Source organism: Oncorhynchus mykiss, chromosome 7, assembly GCF_013265735.2.
Source record: "Oncorhynchus mykiss isolate Arlee chromosome 7, USDA_OmykA_1.1, whole genome shotgun sequence".
Lineage (NCBI taxonomy): Eukaryota > Metazoa > Chordata > Actinopteri > Salmoniformes > Salmonidae > Oncorhynchus > Oncorhynchus mykiss.
Window position 1 is genome coordinate 18,202,074 of NC_048571.1, and position 18,760 is coordinate 18,220,833.

General features: G+C 46.5%; 2 protein-coding genes across 4 annotated transcripts in view; both read left to right on the top strand.

Moving 5' to 3' along the window:
• Positions 1-577: 577 nt before the first annotated feature.
• On the top strand, positions 578-2,760 carry LOC110527430 (gem-associated protein 8). The gene is made up of 4 exons (XM_021608692.2): positions 578-686; positions 962-1,007; positions 1,162-1,558; positions 1,767-2,760. Exons 2-4 carry the CDS (start codon positions 1,005-1,007, stop codon positions 2,024-2,026), a joined length of 660 nt encoding a protein of 219 aa, XP_021464367.1. The 5' UTR covers positions 578-686; positions 962-1,004; the 3' UTR covers positions 2,027-2,760.
• Positions 2,761-3,227: 467 nt separating this feature from the next.
• The window catches only part of LOC110527431 (neuronal membrane glycoprotein M6-b), a 36,863-nt gene continuing 21,330 nt past the window's right edge, over positions 3,228-18,760 (top strand). Inside the window, exon 1 of one of the 3 annotated variants that reach the window (XM_021608696.2) lies at positions 3,228-3,754. In XM_021608696.2, the coding sequence (XP_021464371.1) occupies positions 3,751-3,754 (4 nt within the window). In that variant the 5' untranslated portion in view covers positions 3,228-3,750. Of the gene's footprint in view, positions 3,755-15,054; positions 15,476-18,760 lie in introns of those variants that run through there. The other 2 variants (XM_021608695.2, XM_021608694.2) reach the window with 2 other exon arrangements.

The following is an 18,760-nucleotide window of genomic DNA, read 5'->3' on the forward strand; positions in this document are numbered from 1 at the left end:
GCCGATCTTGCATCTCTCGTGCTCAGAAGACAAGAAACCAAAACCAGTTGGCTGACGCGCTGTCTGGGAGGAAGTAAATCATGATGTTTCAATGTCAGCTGTTACAGACAACTAACAGACAAACTGACACAAAATGCTTAAAAGCCACAATTCCATTTCGACAGTCTGACCCTGCCACTTTGATTGGTAAAGGCAAAATGGATGCAATGATTGTACAGTATGAGGTTGGATAGTTTTCAACATATTATGTAGTCAACACTGAACGCTCAAACATTATAATGACAACAAAAACAAACAATTTAATTTTGACTACAGCTGTAGCAGAGCACATGCATGACGCACAAATTACATATAGAAAATATTCGGCACCTGTGTGTGTGTGCCACTGCCAATTGACAGGTGAACTTCTCTAGACCAGAGTTTTACCAAACTTGGTCTTGGGGCCCCCCATTACTGCACGTTTTGGGTATTGCCATAGCGATACACTCAAATAACAAACTTGCTATATATGTATTCGTTTTAACTACTATCCACTAGGTGGCACCATGTAGTCGTGAACTAAATATATATATATATATATATATTTTTTAATTCAAAGGCTTCTGGGAGATTTTTTCTCCTGGTTCTTGGTTGCTGTATGCAGCGCGTGCGTTTGTCATCGCTTGGGTGTACTGCACTAAATGAAGGTAACTAACTATATACGTTATGTATCGTGCATTTATTCACAATGAGATCCCGTCTATAATAATGTTATAGCTATTGATGTTTGAGGATGTATCTGTTTTATTTCTGGCGTGTGTCTAACTGCCAGCTGCCTCCATCTTTGGATTGATATCGTTGTTCGCTGCTGATAACTTGCTTGCTATGGCTTCCCTGGAGCTCCTATGCTAGCCAGCTAACGTTAGCTTGTACTTGTTTTGAAATGAGGTGTATTATGACCACAATGCATTTCCCTTTACAGACACTAGCTGCGATCTAAACCACGCTGCAGGAGAAGCACCACCATGGTAAGGTACCACATTGGACCTTTTTGGTTAGCCTAGTTCTGCACATTTCGGTTAGTTTTGCACGTGAACGTTGATGAAACAATGTATGTTGGTTGGATGTTATCAATGAATCATGGTGATAACAATGTCATCCATCCTCTGTTGTCCTGGACAGGAGGACCATGGTAGCATCTACTCCTGGTTTGCCCACCCTGTGTATGGCCACTACTGGCAGCATTACCAGCAGGCTATGAACTGGCACCAGAGACACAGGCAGGCCTACAGAAAAGCCTGGGAGGCTGCCTACAGGCCAGGTTACCCCCAACAGTACCCCACTGCCCCCCAACGCTATGCAGACTGGCATGGGGGAGAGAGTGGGGGGAGGAGGGCAGAGAAGACGGTCGCTGCTAAGGACCATGTGGAAGAGGATTTGGAGGGGGGCACAGATGACGAGGAGGGGGGCGGAGAAAGTGGCTCGGACAGCGAGATCGAATGTGATGTCAGCAACATGGAGATCACAGAGGAGCTGCGCCAGTATTTTGCCCAGACTGAGCGGCACAAGGAGGAGCTCAGTGAGTGTGTGTGTGTCAGTCAGCCAGCCAGTCTCTACTTTTAAAAGTTCCACAATGAGTGTTAATAACTCTATCGTCATATTGCTGTATAAGCAGACAACTTAATGCACCAATACAACTACATTTAATGAATGAATTACATGTCATGAATTATGAAGTATTCTGAGGCTGACTTTAAAAGCCTTGTGTCTTGTGTTCCGCCCCACAGAGAAGCAGCAGCAGCTGGAGGCGGAGCAGCAGGATAATTACGTGTTGGCCGACCAAGACCTGCACAGAATATCCTGGCACAGCAGGTCGCTGCCCCCCTCTGAGCGGCCGGGCGAGCGCCGAGGCGCTGAGATGAAGAAGCTGTACGGGGAAGACGCGGCAAAGATCCAGGGTATGGAGACGGCCATGCAGCTCACCTTCGACAGAAACTGTGACAAGAAACAGCCCAAATACTGGCCCGTCATCCCTCTAAAACTGTAGCTCCACTACGGACGTCCATCTTCTTCCAATGGAGCCCACCGACACAGTTCCAGTCGAGACAACCCCCTGAAACATAGAGCTGAGAAACTGGGTCATGTTCAGTAGGGAGGAAACTGATTGAAACGGAGAGGTACTCCCTGCAACCTGATCACAAGTGCCTAAACATTCCCCTCTCACCATAACATCTTATGTCAACCAACATTTTTTGGGGGAATTTTGTTTCTGTCGTTCTTAGCCAGTTATTTCCGTTCTTCTGGTTTCACAATGAAAAGAAGAAGAGGACAGGTATACACTATTTGCATAAATGTTAAAGCTCCCCAGCAAATTGAGTTTACAGACTCAAAAGTGAATCTCTTTTTCAGGCCACCTGTTCGGTCAACAAGCATGGTTTCATGTCCAGGTAGCCTTCAATCTATGATCCTCTTATTGTTGAGGTAGTTTTTATTTTTTGGGGGGGGGATTTCATTCCTAGTTAATTCAACCCTAAATGAAGAAAGATTGCTGCTAATTTGGTTTCACTAGATTGTTTTGATATCATCTTCAGACGCTGCTTAATAGCCTCCGACTCAATGTTTGTCTGCTTCTTTCTCAACATTCGGATGGGTTGCATCTGCCTCAGCGTGCTCAGGTAGAACAATGTGTTGGTTCCTTCCTGTGTGTCTGTTTCATATCAAAATCGTAAGCTTGTTAATCTAGTTTTGAATAAAGAATGTTTGTGATGAATTGAAACTCTAAATACGTTATCAGATTTGAAATGTCAAATTCTGTGTCAGTGAGGCTAATGATCATTTATGGCCCTGTAAATTGAATCTTGGTACATTGATTTAATGGGGTCTGTGTTCTGTTATATATGAGAATCCAGCCACTGAGTGGATTCTGGCATAGTTGTAGTGATGGTTTTGGCCTGATTTTTTTTAAAATGTAACTTCACCTAACCTTAGTCTTACTGTCACAGGAAACCAGGTGGTCCAACTGCTAGAAAATAGGCCAGCACACAGAACCAGAGTTAGGTCTACACACGCTTGACATTTACATTGGGGTCATGGTGCAACAAACCATTGGTGGCGTTCTGTGTCAGGGTAGGAGTTGCAGAGGTCTTCCGTCACCTGCCATTTCACTCTTAGCCCACTGGCCATGGTTGCCAAGCCAAGAGGTCAAATGTGATATTTTATAGATAATTTCCTCCCGTACCATAAACACTGAATTTACTTCTCTTGTCCCCTTCAAGTTTATTACATTTCACAAAAATACCCCCCCCAAATAAAAATAAATAACATTACTATCCAGGTGAGATCACATCTGGCAGTGATTGGGAGTCCCATTGGGCTGCGCACAATTGGCCCAGCATTGTCCGGTTTTGGCGGGGTAGGTCGTCATTGAAAAAATACTTTGTTCTTAACTGACTTGCCTAGTTAAATAAAGGTTAAGTAAATTAATAAAAATACATCAAGAATGTCATAGTAGAGATCAAAATATGTTGAATGCAATTTTGTTGCAGACATTAGTAAGCTTTTCTATTGACTAAAAAAGGCCCAAGGCCCAGCATCGACGTCACTCACCCTTCCCCAGTCCCTACGGGATGGGGTGCATTGAATTCGGGGAGAGCGTTCGTGCACTGGTGCTCCAGCGCGCGACCTGCTACCCTGCACGAAACAGCTCCCTGCTTGCATAACTTTTTGATACATCGCATCCGCCAAGCACTGAAGTTCTACGAAAGTAACACAATGGGTAGGTGCAATTATTCATACCCAAATACTTTCCTTTTCGTTTCTTCAACTGGAAAAGACATGCCTACACATGTTGTCTTTTTTTTTTTACTTCTTCATGCTTGGGTACGTTTTTAATGTCATAGCAATAGTGTTCAACAGGTTAGAGTGCTCGATTTAGTAGGCGGGGCCTACAAGCACGATCAATTGACTAAGGCGATGTTAAATGGATTTCATTCATGGTGTCAAGTATAAATTCTATCATCTGAACTGCGCTCTCATAGTTCATTTGCCTAATCTAGTCTACAGGCTAATGCTGAGCACGTTCTGTGATTTGACTGATTTTACGCAACAACAATAAAAAATAATAATCCAATAAACTAATAGGTTTACAGAATGTAGTGGCCTACAGTTACTAAATCGTTTTTTATTGTTTTGTATTCTGTATTATATTTGATATTATATCAGCTTTTTCTGTTTACACTAACACATTAAGTGCATGCGGTGACAGATCGTGTCTGTGTGAATCTGGGTGCACGTCCTCGTGTGTCCTGGCCCCTGTTGTAGCCCAAATGGATGGGAAAGAATTCAAGTGATCTGTCTCAGCTGTGGCCTTGGAATAATTCATTGAATACTGTACATTCTCCGCCGTGTATCCATGGAGTCTGATGGCAGACTACTCTCTGCCCCAACAGAGCCTGGGGATATTCTCGTTGCTGTGTGAGCGCTGAGTTATAAATGCAATGAATGAGTTTGACTTGTGACACGGACTGAATAATCAAAAGGGAACTATCGCGCTCTACACTGACTGACTACCCATGAGGATCTCACTTATTTGTCACTGCCCTCTCTGTTGAATGGAACCCAGATAGCTTTGTTTCTAGCCATGTCGTGTCATTGTTTCAGCCTTGGTCTGTTATGGCTGATCGTGACAGATTTGCATGACACTGGCTGTGCTCTCTAGCAACAGCAGCCTTTAACACTCTGACCCAGGGAGGCAGTGACGTTAGCCAACCTCTCCAACAAGACACCATCTCTCTCTCTCCTCTCTCTTTTGCTCTCCTCTCTGGTTGGTTAGGAAGCTGTTGAGTTACTGCTTCATACCCTGAAACTATTCCACAGGTACTGTGGAAATGAGAATGTGTTCTCAGTCAACTTACCTGGTAAAAAAATGGCCATTGTCTATTTAACTAGGCAAGTCATTTAAGAACAAATTCTTATTTACAATGACAGTGGGTTAACTGCCTTGTTCAGGGGCAGAATGACAGATATGTACCTTGTCAGCTCGGGGATTTGATCTAGCAACCTTTCAGTTACTGGCCCAACGCTCTAACCACTAGGCTGCCTGCTGTTGATTGTGAGTTGAGCAGCGAAGAGCCTCTTAAACACACACTTGACGAACACAAGCACATACACACACACACACCCTAGGTGAACTAACGTAGGATATTTGGGTAAACAGAGGACTGGAGCGGAGGTCTTTACTCCTCTCTCTTTCCTCTTTTACTCCACTTCTCACTGTAAAGAAATCTCCATGACTGCCATAGGCTGTCTGGCTACTGTAGCCATGCCTGTGGTAGGAGTCATTTCTGAGACTTTCATGCAACCATTGGTTTCTCTGGTCTCTGAGATGGAAGATGGAGGGATCGTTGAGATGACTTGTTGCCATAGCGACACCTATGTATGCTGGGAGTTTAAAGGCACCATCTCAATCCTGTTACGTGTGATCTGGGGACACTCATGTGCGCGAACATACACACACACATACACAGGCCGAGCATGCCCATTTGTAGCCCTGTCAATCTTTATTTCCATCTACATGGGAACCATAATGATGACGATACTAACCTCCGAGGCCTGTACGTTCTCTCTCCTGCAACAATACTTATTATTGGCCTCTGAGTGATCGCTGTAAAGGATTCCATTGGAGCGACAGGCTAGGTGCAGGTGCAACATTTTAACATTTTCCTGGGTGGTGGGGGTGCGGGTTGTTTTGAAGCAGAGGCCCTGGTCATGTGACCCTGGCTTCCTGGCGAATATATGAAATGGGGAAGGGGGGGGGGGGGGGGGGTACCTGCTGTGGGGATGTGATGTGACATCATGTTGAGCTGCCTGCAGTATCTGGGCCAGAGGGATTATGGGGCTAGTCAGATAAAACAGTGGGGGGCGGGGTAGGAGGGCTGGGTTAAGCATGTCAGCAAAGACAGTGGTGAGATATTGTGAGTTGTTAAGGGAGACCCCACAGTCCCGCCTCAATTTCCATCCTCAGCTCCTTGGCTTTTGAGCTCTCTGACTAGAAGATGTTGTACGAGATAGACGGGAAAGCAAAATGCATTAATGATCTGTTTTATCAAACAGTGGTTGCTTCTCGAGAGGAGAGTTGTGACCTGTCCCCTGAGTTATTCAGACACTTTTATCCCAATGTGTCTCCATTCCTGGGATCTCAGTGTTTGTCTTGAAGTCTCTTGAACCTGCAAACTCCCCTCCCCTCCTTTTATGACTCCCCTACGTATGTAACTCCCCTCACCTCCCTATATGACTCCCCTACGTATGTAACTCCTCTCCCTATATGACTCCCCTACGTATGTAACTCCCCTCCCTATATGACTCCCCTACGTATGTAACTCCCCTCCCTATATGACTCCCCTACGTATGTAACTCCCCTCCCCATATGACTCCCCTACGTATGTAACTCCCCTCCCCCCTATATGACTCCCCTACGTATGTAACTCCCCTCCCTATATGACTCCCCTACGTATGTAACTCCCCTCCCTATATGACTCCCCTACGTATGTAACTCCCCTCCCCCCTATATGACTCCCCTACGTATGTAACTCCCCTCCCCTCCCTATATGACTCCCCTACGTATGTAACTCCCCTCCCCTCCCTATATGACTCCCCTACGTATGTAACTCCCCTCCCCTCCCCATATGACTCCCCTACGTATGTAACTCCCCTCCCTTTCCTATATGACTCCCCTACGTATGTAACTCCTCTCCCTATATGACTCCCCTACGTATGTAACTCCTCTCCCTATATGACTCCCCTACGTATGTAACTCCCCTCCCTATATGACTCCCCTACGTATGTAACTCCCCTCCCCTCCCTATATGACTCCCCTACGTATGTAACTCCCCTCCCCTCCCTATATGACTCCCCTACGTATGTAACTCCCCTCCCCTCCCCATATGACTCCCCTACGTATGTAACTCCCCTCCCTTTCCTATATGACTCCCCTACGTATGTAACTCCTCTCCCTATATGACTCCCCTACGTATGTAACTCCCCTCCCTATATGACTCCCCTACGTATGTAACTCCCCTCCCCTCCCTATATGACTCCCCTACGTATGTAACTCCCCTCCCCTCCCCATATGACTCCCCTACGTATGTAACTCCCCTCCCTTTCCTATATGACTCCCCTACGTATGTAACTCCCCTCCCCCCTATATGACTCCCCTACGTATGTAACTCCCCTCCCCTCCCTATATGACTCCCCTACGTATGTAACTCCCCTCCCCTCCCTATATGACTCCCCTACGTATGTAACTCCCCTCCCCTCCCCTCCCCATATGACTCCCCTACGTATGTAACTCCCCTCCCTTTCCTATATGACTCCCCTACGTATGTAACTCCTCTCCCTATATGACTCCCCTACGTATGTAACTCCCCTCCCTATATGACTCCCCTACGTATGTAACTCCCCTCCCCTCCCTATATGACTCCCCTACGTATGTAACTCCCCTCCCCTCCCCATATGACTCCCCTACGTATGTAACTCCCCTCCCTTTCCTATATGACTCCCCTACGTATGTAACTCCCCTCCCTATATGACTCCCCTACGTATGTAACTCCCCTCCCTTTCCTATATGACTCCCCTACGTATGTAACTCCTCTCCCTATATGACTCCCCTACGTATGTAACTCCCCTCCCTTTCCTATATGACTCCCCTACGTATGTAACTCCTCTCCCTATATGACTCCCCTACGTATGTAACTCCCCTCCCCTCCCTATATGACTCCCCTTCCCTATGTAACTCCCCTCACCCCTATATGACTCCCCTACGTATGTAACTCCCCTCCCTATATGACTCCCCTACGTATGTAACTCCCCTCCCCTCCCTATATGACTCCCCTACGTATGTAACTCCCCTCCCTATATGACTCCCCTACGTATGTAACTCCCCTCCCCTCCCTATATGACTCCCCTACGTATGTAACTCCCCTCCCCTCCCTATATGACTCCCCTACGTATGTAACTCCCCTCCCCCCTATATGACTCCCCTACGTATGTAACTCCCCTCCCCTCCCTATATGACTCCCCTACGTATGTAACTCCTCTCCCTATATGACTCCCCTACGTATGTAACTCCCCTCCCTATATGACTCCCCTACATATGTAACTCCCCTCCCTATATGACTCCCCTTCCCTATGTAACTCCCCTCACATCCCTATATGACTCCCCTACGTATGTAACTCCCCTCCCTATATGACTCCCCTACGTATGTAACTCCCCTCCCCCCTATATGACTCCCCTACATATGTAACTCCCCTCCCTATATGACTCCCCTACGTATGTAACTCCCCTCCCTTTCCTATATGACTCCCCTACGTATGTAACTCCTCTCCCTATATGACTCCCCTACGTATGTAACTCCCCTCCCCATATGACTCCCCTTCCCTATGTAACTCCCCTCCCCTCCCTATGACTCCCCTACGTATGTAACTCCCCTCCCCTCCCTATATGACTCCCCTTCCCCCTATATGACTCCCCTACGTATGTAACTCCCCTCCCTATATGACTCCCCTACGTATGTAACTCCCCTCCCCTCCCTATATGACTCCCCTACGTATGTAACTCCCCTCCCCTCCCTATATGACTCCCCTTCCCTATGTAACTCCCCTCCCCTCCCTATATGACTCCCCTACGTATGTAACTCCCCTCCCTATATGACTCCCCTACATATGTAACTCCCCTCCCCTCCCTATATGACTCCCCTACATATGTAACTCCCCTCCCTATATGACTCCCCTTCCCTATGTAACTCCCCTCACATCCCTATATGACTCCCCTACGTATGTAACTCCCCTCCCTATATGACTCCCCTTCCCTATGTAACTCCCCTCACATCCCTATATGACTCCCCTACGTATGTAACTCCCCTCCCTATATGACTCCCCTTCCCTATGTAACTCCCCTCCCCTCCCTATATGACTCCCCTACATATGTAACTCCCCTCCCCTCCCTATATGACTCCCCTTCCCTATGTAACTCCCCTCCCCCCTATATGACTCCCCTACGTATGTAACTCCCCTCCCTATATGACTCCCCTACGTATGTAACTCCCCTCCCCTCCCTATATGACTCCCCTACGTATGTAACTCCCCTCCCCTCCCTATATGACTCCCCTTCCCTATGTAACTCCCCTCCCCTCCCTATATGACTCCCCTACGTATGTAACTCCCCTCCCTATATGACTCCCCTACGTATGTAACTCCCCTCCCCTCCCTATATGACTCCCCTACGTATGTAACTCCCCTCCCCTCCCTATATGACTCCCCTTCCCTATGTAACTCCCCTCCCCTCCCTATATGACTCCCCTACGTATGTAACTCCCCTCCCTATATGACTCCCCTACATATGTAACTCCCCTCCCCTCCCTATATGACTCCCCTACATATGTAACTCCCCTCCCTATATGACTCCCCTTCCCTATGTAACTCCCCTCACATCCCTATATGACTCCCCTACGTATGTAACTCCCCTCCCTATATGACTCCCCTACGTATGTAACTCCCCTCCCCCCTATATGACTCCCCTACATATGTAACTCCCCTCCCTATATGACTCCCCTTCCCTATGTAACTCCCCTCCCCTCCCTATATGACTCCCCTTCCCTATGTAACTCCCCTCACATCCCTATATGACTCCCCTACGTATGTAACTCCCCTCCCTATATGACTCCCCTACGTATGTAACTCCCCTCCCCTCCCTATATGACTCCCCTACGTATGTAACTCCCCTCCCCTCCCTATATGACTCCCCTTCCCTATGTAACTCCCCTCCCCTCCCTATATGACTCCCCTACGTATGTAACTCCCCTCCCTATATGACTCCCCTACATATGTAACTCCCCTCCCCTCCCTATATGACTCCCCTACATATGTAACTCCCCTCCCTATATGACTCCCCTTCCCTATGTAACTCCCCTCACATCCCTATATGACTCCCCTACGTATGTAACTCCCCTCCCTATATGACTCCCCTACGTATGTAACTCCCCTCCCCCCTATATGACTCCCCTACATATGTAACTCCCCTCCCTATATGACTCCCCTTCCCTATGTAACTCCCCTCCCCTCCCTATATGACTCCCCTTCCCTATGTAACTCCCCTCACATCCCTATATGACTCCCCTACGTATGTAACTCCCCTCCCTATATGACTCCCCTTCCCTATGTAACTCCCCTCCCTATATGACTCCCCTTCCCTATGTAACTCCCCTCCCTATATGACTCCCCTTCCCTATGTAACTCCCCTCCCTATATGACTCCCCTTCCCTATGTAACTCCCCTCACATCCCTATATGACTCCCCTTCCCTATGTAACTCCCCTCACATCCCTATATGACTCCCCTTCCCTATGTAACTCCCCTCACATCCCTATATGTCTAGGGATGGATGCTGGCTCAGCAAATTGTCGGCCCACACCGTATAGTTTAGCCAGAGTTAAGGTGAGGAAACTAGAGTTGCAGGAGTTTTCAGTTAGGCAGCGTCTGAGAGCCAAGTCAGACGCGACCGGCAGAGTTTGCATGGATGTACATGTGTGAGTGGATCTGTATGTGTGTGCTCTAGTTAATCTGTGTGGGGAGTGAGTATGAGCAGATAAGGTTGTCAGCAGGATTGGGAAAGGTGCCGCCAGAACCTACAACTAACTAAATATCAACGGGGGGTTGATATTTAGTTACTAAGGATGAACTCTCTCCAGCATCCACGTTCAGAGTCCCTGATGAGAGGGAGCTAGGCGTCTCCTTAGTGACCGCCAGCGTAGGGGCGGGGCGAGAGCGTGCAGAGAATGGCCTGGTGGGAAAGTGGGTCATCCTGACAGATTACGTCCCGTGTGCCCTGTCCTCTCTGCCCCGTCTAACCAGGGGAGCAGAATTAGGAGTCGCTGCTGTGTTACAGCCCTCCATGTCCCCCTAGTCCCAGCTGTGGTTGACTTAATCAGAACACCCATAGGCACTCTCCCAGCCAACGTTTCCCTTTTACAGGGAGCAAAGTCAATTAAAACAGCCAGGATTAGATGAAGCTTCAGCAGGAGGCTCCTAATGCCCACTCCCAGATAATGTGTATGTGTTTTTATATGTGTGTGTGTCTGTATTAGTTAGCTTTTTTGGTTGCTGGTGTTTGATCAGTCGTCTGTGTATCGATGAAACTCCATCCCCACCCGATAGGCAGTATATAGACACGCATATCATCACTGGACAGGTTGCTGCTATCCCAGGTGAGTAGGATACGAGACTCAGACGACGGTTCAGAGAGGGTTCAGGGGTCAGACAAGGGCAGCCCATTGGTGGAAACGCAGTAGGCTGGAGTAGGGTGACCGAATGGGGGTCATGAGAATCATGGGAACTTGTTCAAGAACATGGGTGTGTCTCAAATTGCACCCTATTCCCAATATACAGTAGTTCACTACTTTTAGAGAACCATTAAATAGGGAATAGGGTGCCATTTGGGATGATGCAGATGCATGCAGAATGCCTCTAGGGGTGGTGTGCTTGGTGTTCTTGGTGCATTGAGAAAATCCTGTTTTCTCTCCTTCTTTTCTCTAATGGATGGAGAGCCCCGCAAGCGGTGGAGGGGAGCAGGTCCTCGGGGGCTTTATATAACTCTGAGAGGGAAGGAGACAGAGACAGCTTGAGGCGTAAACAAAAAAACATGACCAAACATGACCAAACGTGTTCCAAAGCCTCTGTCAGGGTGGCCATCCACTAACTCTGGGGAGAAGGTCTGTAGATGATGCCATAAGTTGACCTGCTGATGACCAAGACAGAACATCCACCCACAGGGCTGATTATATCTAATGCCGTTTATTTTCCAAACTTGACTAGGCGCTCTTTACAGCCATCCGTATTTAGCTCGGGATTTCAAAGATTTGCACTTCGTTGACTTCAGCTGTCGGAGAGAACACAGAAGACGTGTCCTCGGAACCGATCGCATCATTAGATTCATAGATTTCAATCAGCTATGACTGTCGTCATGTTGACATGTCACCATAGCAACAGCGATTGACATCCACCTTGGGCTGACATAATCTCTCTGTTGAGTCGATATTTGAATTGACTCACATGTTGACTTGTAGAAGATCGGACCGATCCATTTTGCCAAGTCAGACACACATTACATATCCTTTAATGGAATTGGTTAAGTTTTGTAAACCGATTTCCAAAATGGAGGTGCTTTGGGAGTGGGACAGAATTAGAGGACATAACTGCAGTGTTGTTTCCAGGGACATCAAAGGGAGGCCAGGCTGTTCCTTTCTCCCCATTAACTCCACATCGGAGGGCATAATGGAGCCGTAATGGCCTCATTACTGGGAGAGTGACGACCCCATTGTGGCTCCAGCGGCTCTAGTTCCTCTCTGTTCCACAGTAATGAGGAAGGAGAGGCGTCCCGGTCCCGCTCCTTAATTCATATTCAGAGGTTTTTTTTTAACTATTATTTTGTGGTCATAGGAAAGTAAGTAGTGATATCCTCTGAGGAATTAAAGGCACGATTCCATTGTTGAGCTCTTTTATAAAGGGAAGCCATGTGGCTGACATCTTTGGTTCAGTGCATTTTCTGGGACATAAAATGAGTCAGCAAAGATTAGTGATCAGGGTGGCCTGATCTAAAGAGAGAGCGACAGAGAGAGTTAGTTATTGGCCTGTCTAGACCGCATTTGTTAGTCCTTAGTGGATAATTCAGTCAGTATACAGGATGCAGTCATATGGCTACAGAGGATTAATATACAGGGATATTAAATCCCTACATTCCCCAATGACCCTCCCAACCACAGACTAACCATAGAAATATAATAACTAGAACAGCTGTTTTTGGTTTGACACTATGGTCAAGGATTCTATGATTGGGGCTGATATCTACTCTACTTGACCAAAGCCCAATGTCTAACTCTGCAGGAGATTTCCAGAGAGGATATACAGTATTGGCTTGACCTGTTATATCTCTTAAATTGGAACAGATTGGATCCGAACCTCAAAGAGTGCGTGTGTGTGTGTGTGTGTGTGTGTGTGTGTGTGTGTGTGTGTGTGTGTGTGTGTGTGTGTATTATGTTTGCAGAAGGAGAGAGTGCCAGGGCCCACTGTATCTCATCTTCTGGACAAGTGCTTAATCTGTGACCCAGCATAAGGGATTATTGGATGTGGGGGGAAATGGACCCTGAGGTTCACCCAGGAGGTTTGCTGTTTGCTCCCCCTCTATGACCATTGAATGGTGTGTGTGTGTGTGGGGGGGGGGGGTGTCTATGTGTGCATGTGTGTGTGACGATATTCAACCTTCAGGAGCTATAGTGTTTAACTGCACTGCCCAGTGCTCAGCTCAGCCTGAGCCTCCATGTGAAGATTTTTCCACCACATATTGGACCCTCAGAGTCTGACTCCTGATGACATTCTGTAAAACACCTGTTTGTGCTCTGAAAGCCCCTTTCCTGGACAGTTGTGTGGCTCTGCTACAACTGACAGTGCACGAGGCTTTGTCCAGCTAGACAGCAAGCATTTGAGCTGCATTAGGCCACGTGCATCAGAATTAATACCTTATTTAAGAGGATTCGGGGCAGATGGCGTCCCTTTGTTTGAGGATGTGTGTGTATTAGAAAACGAGCTGAACAATAGTACACAGAGCAAATGAATTCAAATTAAATATGAATATGTAGTTTTTTCTTTGTAATTTTATTGTCCAGCATTAATTATCTTATATTTTGTTAGGATGGGGAAGTCTGTAACCATCCCCCAAACTGTAGGCCTATACACCAGAACTACAGATCAAATAAAGCCTAGACTATTCTGTATTATATTCTCTCTCTCTCTCAGTATCTCCTTCTCCCTCTCTCCTCATCTCCCTCTCTTCTCACTCTCTCCTGTTCTCCCGCATCTCCCTCTTCTCACTCTCTTCTCCCGCATCTCCTCATCTCCCTCTTCTCCCTCTCTCCTCTTTTCCCACATCTCCCTCTTCTCACTCTCTCCTCTCCTCTTCTCCCACATCTCCCTTTCTCCTCTTCTCCCACATCTCCCTTTCTCGTCTTCTCCCTCTCTCCTCATCTCCCTCTTCTCCCTCTCTCCTCATCTCCATCTTCTCCCTCTCTCCTCATCTCCCTCTTCTCACTCTCTCCTCTTCTCCCACATCTCCCTCTTCTCCCTCTCTCCTCATCTCCCTCTCTTCTCACTCTCTCCTGTTCTCCCGCATCTCCCTCTTCTCCCTCTTCTCCCTCTTCTCCCTCTCTCCTCATCTCCCTCTTCTCACTCTCTCCTCTTCTCCCACATCTCCCTTTCTCCTCTTCTCCAGCATCTCCCTCTTCACCCTCTCTCCTCTTTTCTTGCATCTCCCTCTCTCCTCACCTCCCTCATCTCCCTCTTCTCCCTCTCTCCTCATCTCCCTCATCTCCCTCTTCTTTTCCCTTTCTCCTCTTCTCCCTCTCTCCTCATCTCCCCCTTCTTTTCCCTCTCTCCTCACCTCCCTCTTCTCCCTCTCTCCTATTCTCTACTCTCTGTAGATCACCCACTCTCTCTTTCTAGCCCTCTAGTCACCAGATGGAGAGTGGGCGGTGTGTGTGCGTGTGTTTTTGTGTGATAGCTTCTGTGCGTTAGTGCAAGTGCATATGTGAGCGTTGACGTGTGTGTATTTTTGTGTGTCAGTACTGTGAGTTTGCACATTGGTGCATGTGTGTGCTAACAGATACAGCCTGTGGTGCAGTAACCTATAACCCTGACTTTAGGGGGGTGACCACCTCACTATCTGTATATCTCTCCTTTTTTCTCTATCTTTCTCTTGTTTTCTTTCTCTCACCTGTGTGATATAGCTGTACACTCTTAGAAACAAATGTGCTATATAGAACCTTATATAGAACCTTGAAGGGTTCTTCGGCTGTCCGGAAAACCCTTTGAATAACCCTTTTTGGTTGCAGGTAGAACCCTTTTGGATTCCATTTACAGAGGGCTCTACATGGAACCCAAAGGTTTATACCTGGAATAAAAAAAACGATTTATCATATGGGGACAGCTAAAGAACCCTGTTGGAACCGTTTTTTCCACAAGTGTAGGGATGCTATGTGCCTGGAGGCAGGGGATGGGTCATGTGGTTGAGTTCATTCTATACTATAAAATAGGGTGGGCGCTCAAAAATCTACCGTGATCAACGTTTTTATCCATCGCCGAATTGGGATTGCAAGTGACATACAGCCAAAGCGTTAGCTGGCATCGTTTAGGGACCACTAATCTGTGCAAAATCGGACAAGACCTTTGAATCTTGAAATGGGATTGTAGCCTAGTATATACAGAGGAGCTAAGCTTGCAAGGGAGAGAGGGTGAGGGAGGGAGGGAGGGAGGGAGAGAGAAAGAGAGAGCAAAGTCAGAATCCAAAAGACAGGGAGAAAAAGTATTCAAAGGAAAAGATTCCAAAATGGATGGGACGAAGCCAGTCATGGAGTCTACCACAGAGGAAAACCAAGAGGAGAGGGAAGAAAGCAAAGGTACGGAATGGTCGTAGTTGTGATACGTAGCATTTTTGCGCGTTTCAACCGCACTGTTTGACTACTGCGCGATTTAACCTACTTGCAATGGCTTCGCTTCACGTGACACAAAAGCGCTGTTTTCTCCTCCGGCACCGTGGGGCATCTGTTTTGTTAATTAAGAGCCTTTTGCAAATGACAAAGAATATTAAATAACATTCATGTTTTTTTTGTGTCCCATCGACGTTGATTTTTATTTGGACATGTTTTGCGCGACCAAGATAGAGGGGAGGGCGGAAGGCGCGCTCTCGGTTTTATGGAGCAGAGTTAATGCCAATTTGCTTGGCTTTGCTGCAGCCATGTAGAATCACCATTACCCTGCTTTTCAATAATGTGAAAATTATAAATTTGTCGGGTGGCCCATCAAAGGCGGGGTTGTCTTCTTTGTATTTTTTTTGTCTCAGGTGAGCGTATTGGTGTGGGCTAATGGGCAGGTGCATGGACCACTGCTGTCATCATTGCGAAATAACCGTTTCACAAAGGGATTTTGCCATAGACGTGGTCCTCAATGTGACTGTCATTGTTATCTTTGGTTTATGGAATAGAGAAATTAGGATTTGGGTCTTTTGTTCGAGTATAAGAGAATGGATGCAGCGCAGGGCGCCCGTGTGTTGACGACCCGTGTGTGATGTTGATAAAAAAAAAAAAAAAAAACACATCCCTCTGTGAATAAGGGATCAGCGACACATAAACTGGGGTCCCGATCCACTTGACACATACCGAGCTCGGTCCTCTCGTTTCACATGATAACACTCGTAAAAACGGCAGCTTTTGCCCACCATTGTTCATGGAATGACAAATTATAAATGGTAGCCTTTAGGCAAGACATAATATTGTTTCCGATATATGATGGGTTGTCGTTGCCTTTGTCCATTTACCAAGCAGGGGGTGGGGCCGACTCAATTTGCCCAATGTATAGGAATGTACATAGGGATTACATTTGTTTTTGATATAGGCTATTGGGGCAAAATAACACCCTTGTCATTACCTCTCGGTAATCAGATAACAGGCTGAATTGTCCATCACCTCAATTAGGCTACACTATTTTACGATCACTATTTCAATCAATGTGTTTTATACAGGCTATCCCTTGGCGCTACAGCCTACTAAATCTAACAGCAGCTGGTTATATTACCTCCCTGTGGCTGAGGTCAGGAGTTGAATGCACAAATCTGATCCTAAATCAGTTCTTAGGGGGCAGTGTTATGTAGCAGCTAAAGCTGTGTCCTCAGGGCTGCTCCTTTACCCTGCCACCCCATCCATCCACCCTTCTGTTTCTAGACATTTAACCCTACACTCTTCAGGGAAAGAAGTGTTCCAAAAGCGTTCTTAGGGTGTCCTCATAGGAGAACCCTTTTAGGTTCCAGGTAAAAACCATTTTTGGTTCCAGGTAGAAATGGACTTATTTGGAACCAATTAACCAAAAGGGTTATACCTGGAACCAACAAGGGTTCTTCAAAGGGTTCTCTTATGGGGACAGCCGAAGAACACTTTTAGGTTCTAGATGGCACCTTTTTTTTTCTTCTAAGAGTGTACAACATACACCAAGGCTTTCTCCCCATCCCCCATCCATTCAATGCGTTGTTCAGATGTGGTTACGTTTGAACATGTTTTACATAGAGATTTACATTCAGTAGGGATAAATGCTACATACTGTATGTCATAGGGCTTTCCATAGCCAACAAAAAGCCTACATTGACCTAACCATAATTACTAACACTAACCAAATCCGTGTTTGGGAGTAAGGAACTATACATGTAGATTTTGCAGCAGCTTGGTGGTAGTTGGAACTCAATTCAGATCTTGACAGTGTTTTCAGTAGTTAATTACTGTTTTGCCATGCATATTGCAGTGTAGCTAACTACTGGAACTACACACTACTGTTTTTGCTAAATTAAAATATGGGTGAAGTAGGCTATAGCATCCTTGCTTTTTCAGCATCAGACCTGCCTAATTCTCACTTAAAAGGGTTTTTGTGTGTAATAGGCCACATCACACGTGATGTTAACATCTGACTCCACAGTGGTCTGTTTTTGCATCTTCTAGTCTATGACATTTCAGATTTAGATATTATAATTGATCAAAAAGTAGTTTGGAGGTAGTGAACTACAATTTCAACGTAACTTTAGATAAGTCAACTATGTTTTCCTTAAAGGGTAGCTTTAGTGTCGTTTAACTTCAGTTTGAAGTAGTTGGTAGCTTAGTAAGTTGTATTTTCAGAGTAGCTTCCCCAATACTGTATAACATCTCCTTATGAAGTTCTCCTGTGGTGAATCATCTTACATGACACTTGCGGAACTAACGTTCTACAGGATATGTAGCTTATCTCTACAAAAGAAATGTAACATGATATCCTATGGTTTGGTTAGGGGTATGGCTGTGGATGGCATTCCCAGTGAGGGAAGGGGCTGTGTGGCTGGCAATGTCTTCACGATCTACAGCTGGAGTATATTCTACAACTGTTGACGTTGCACCATAATCCTCAGCATCTCTAAGATGGAAGAGATTTATAGGGACAAGGGCAAGCAGTTGAAGCTCTGCCATGTCATGTAAGAAGCTTGTGTCTTGCATGTTTCAAGTGCCTCGCCTCCATTGGGGATCCAACAACATCAGTTGCACAGTAACAGCTGTAGATTCAGGCAACCAGACAGCCTCGAGGTATCTAACCAAAGCGTTCTTGTAGGCCTAACACCTCAGCTGAGGCATCCGTCACAATTTCTAATGTAATCTGATCAAAGATGTGACCTGACATCCCAGCCCCTTGCAATGGAGTCTATGAAACATATCTGTTTCAGTTGGGCTTAATTGTACTCCAATATAGTAGAGGCTGTGAGAGAGAGTTTAAATTATTATAGGCTACATCCCTACTATCTGGACCTGTGGTGCCTCAGTACAGGGACTCCTCTCTGACCCTTTTGTATAATACAGGATAGTTAGTTATTCTCTCTCTCTCTCTCTCTCTCTCTCTCTCTCTCTCTCTCTCTCTCTCTCTCTCTCTCTCTCTCTCTCTCTCTCTCTCTCTCTCTCTCTCTCTCTCTCTCTCTCTCTCTCTCTCTCTCTCTCTCTCTCTCTCTCTCTCTCTCTCTCTCTCTCTCTCTCTCTCTCTCTCTCTCTCTCTCTCTCTCTCTCTCTCTCTCTCTCTCTCTCTCTCTCTCTCTCTCTCTCTCTCTCTCTCTCTCTCTCTCTCTCTCTCTCTCTCTCTCTCTCTCTCTCTCTCTCCTTTGGCCTTTCCTATTCCCTCCTCTT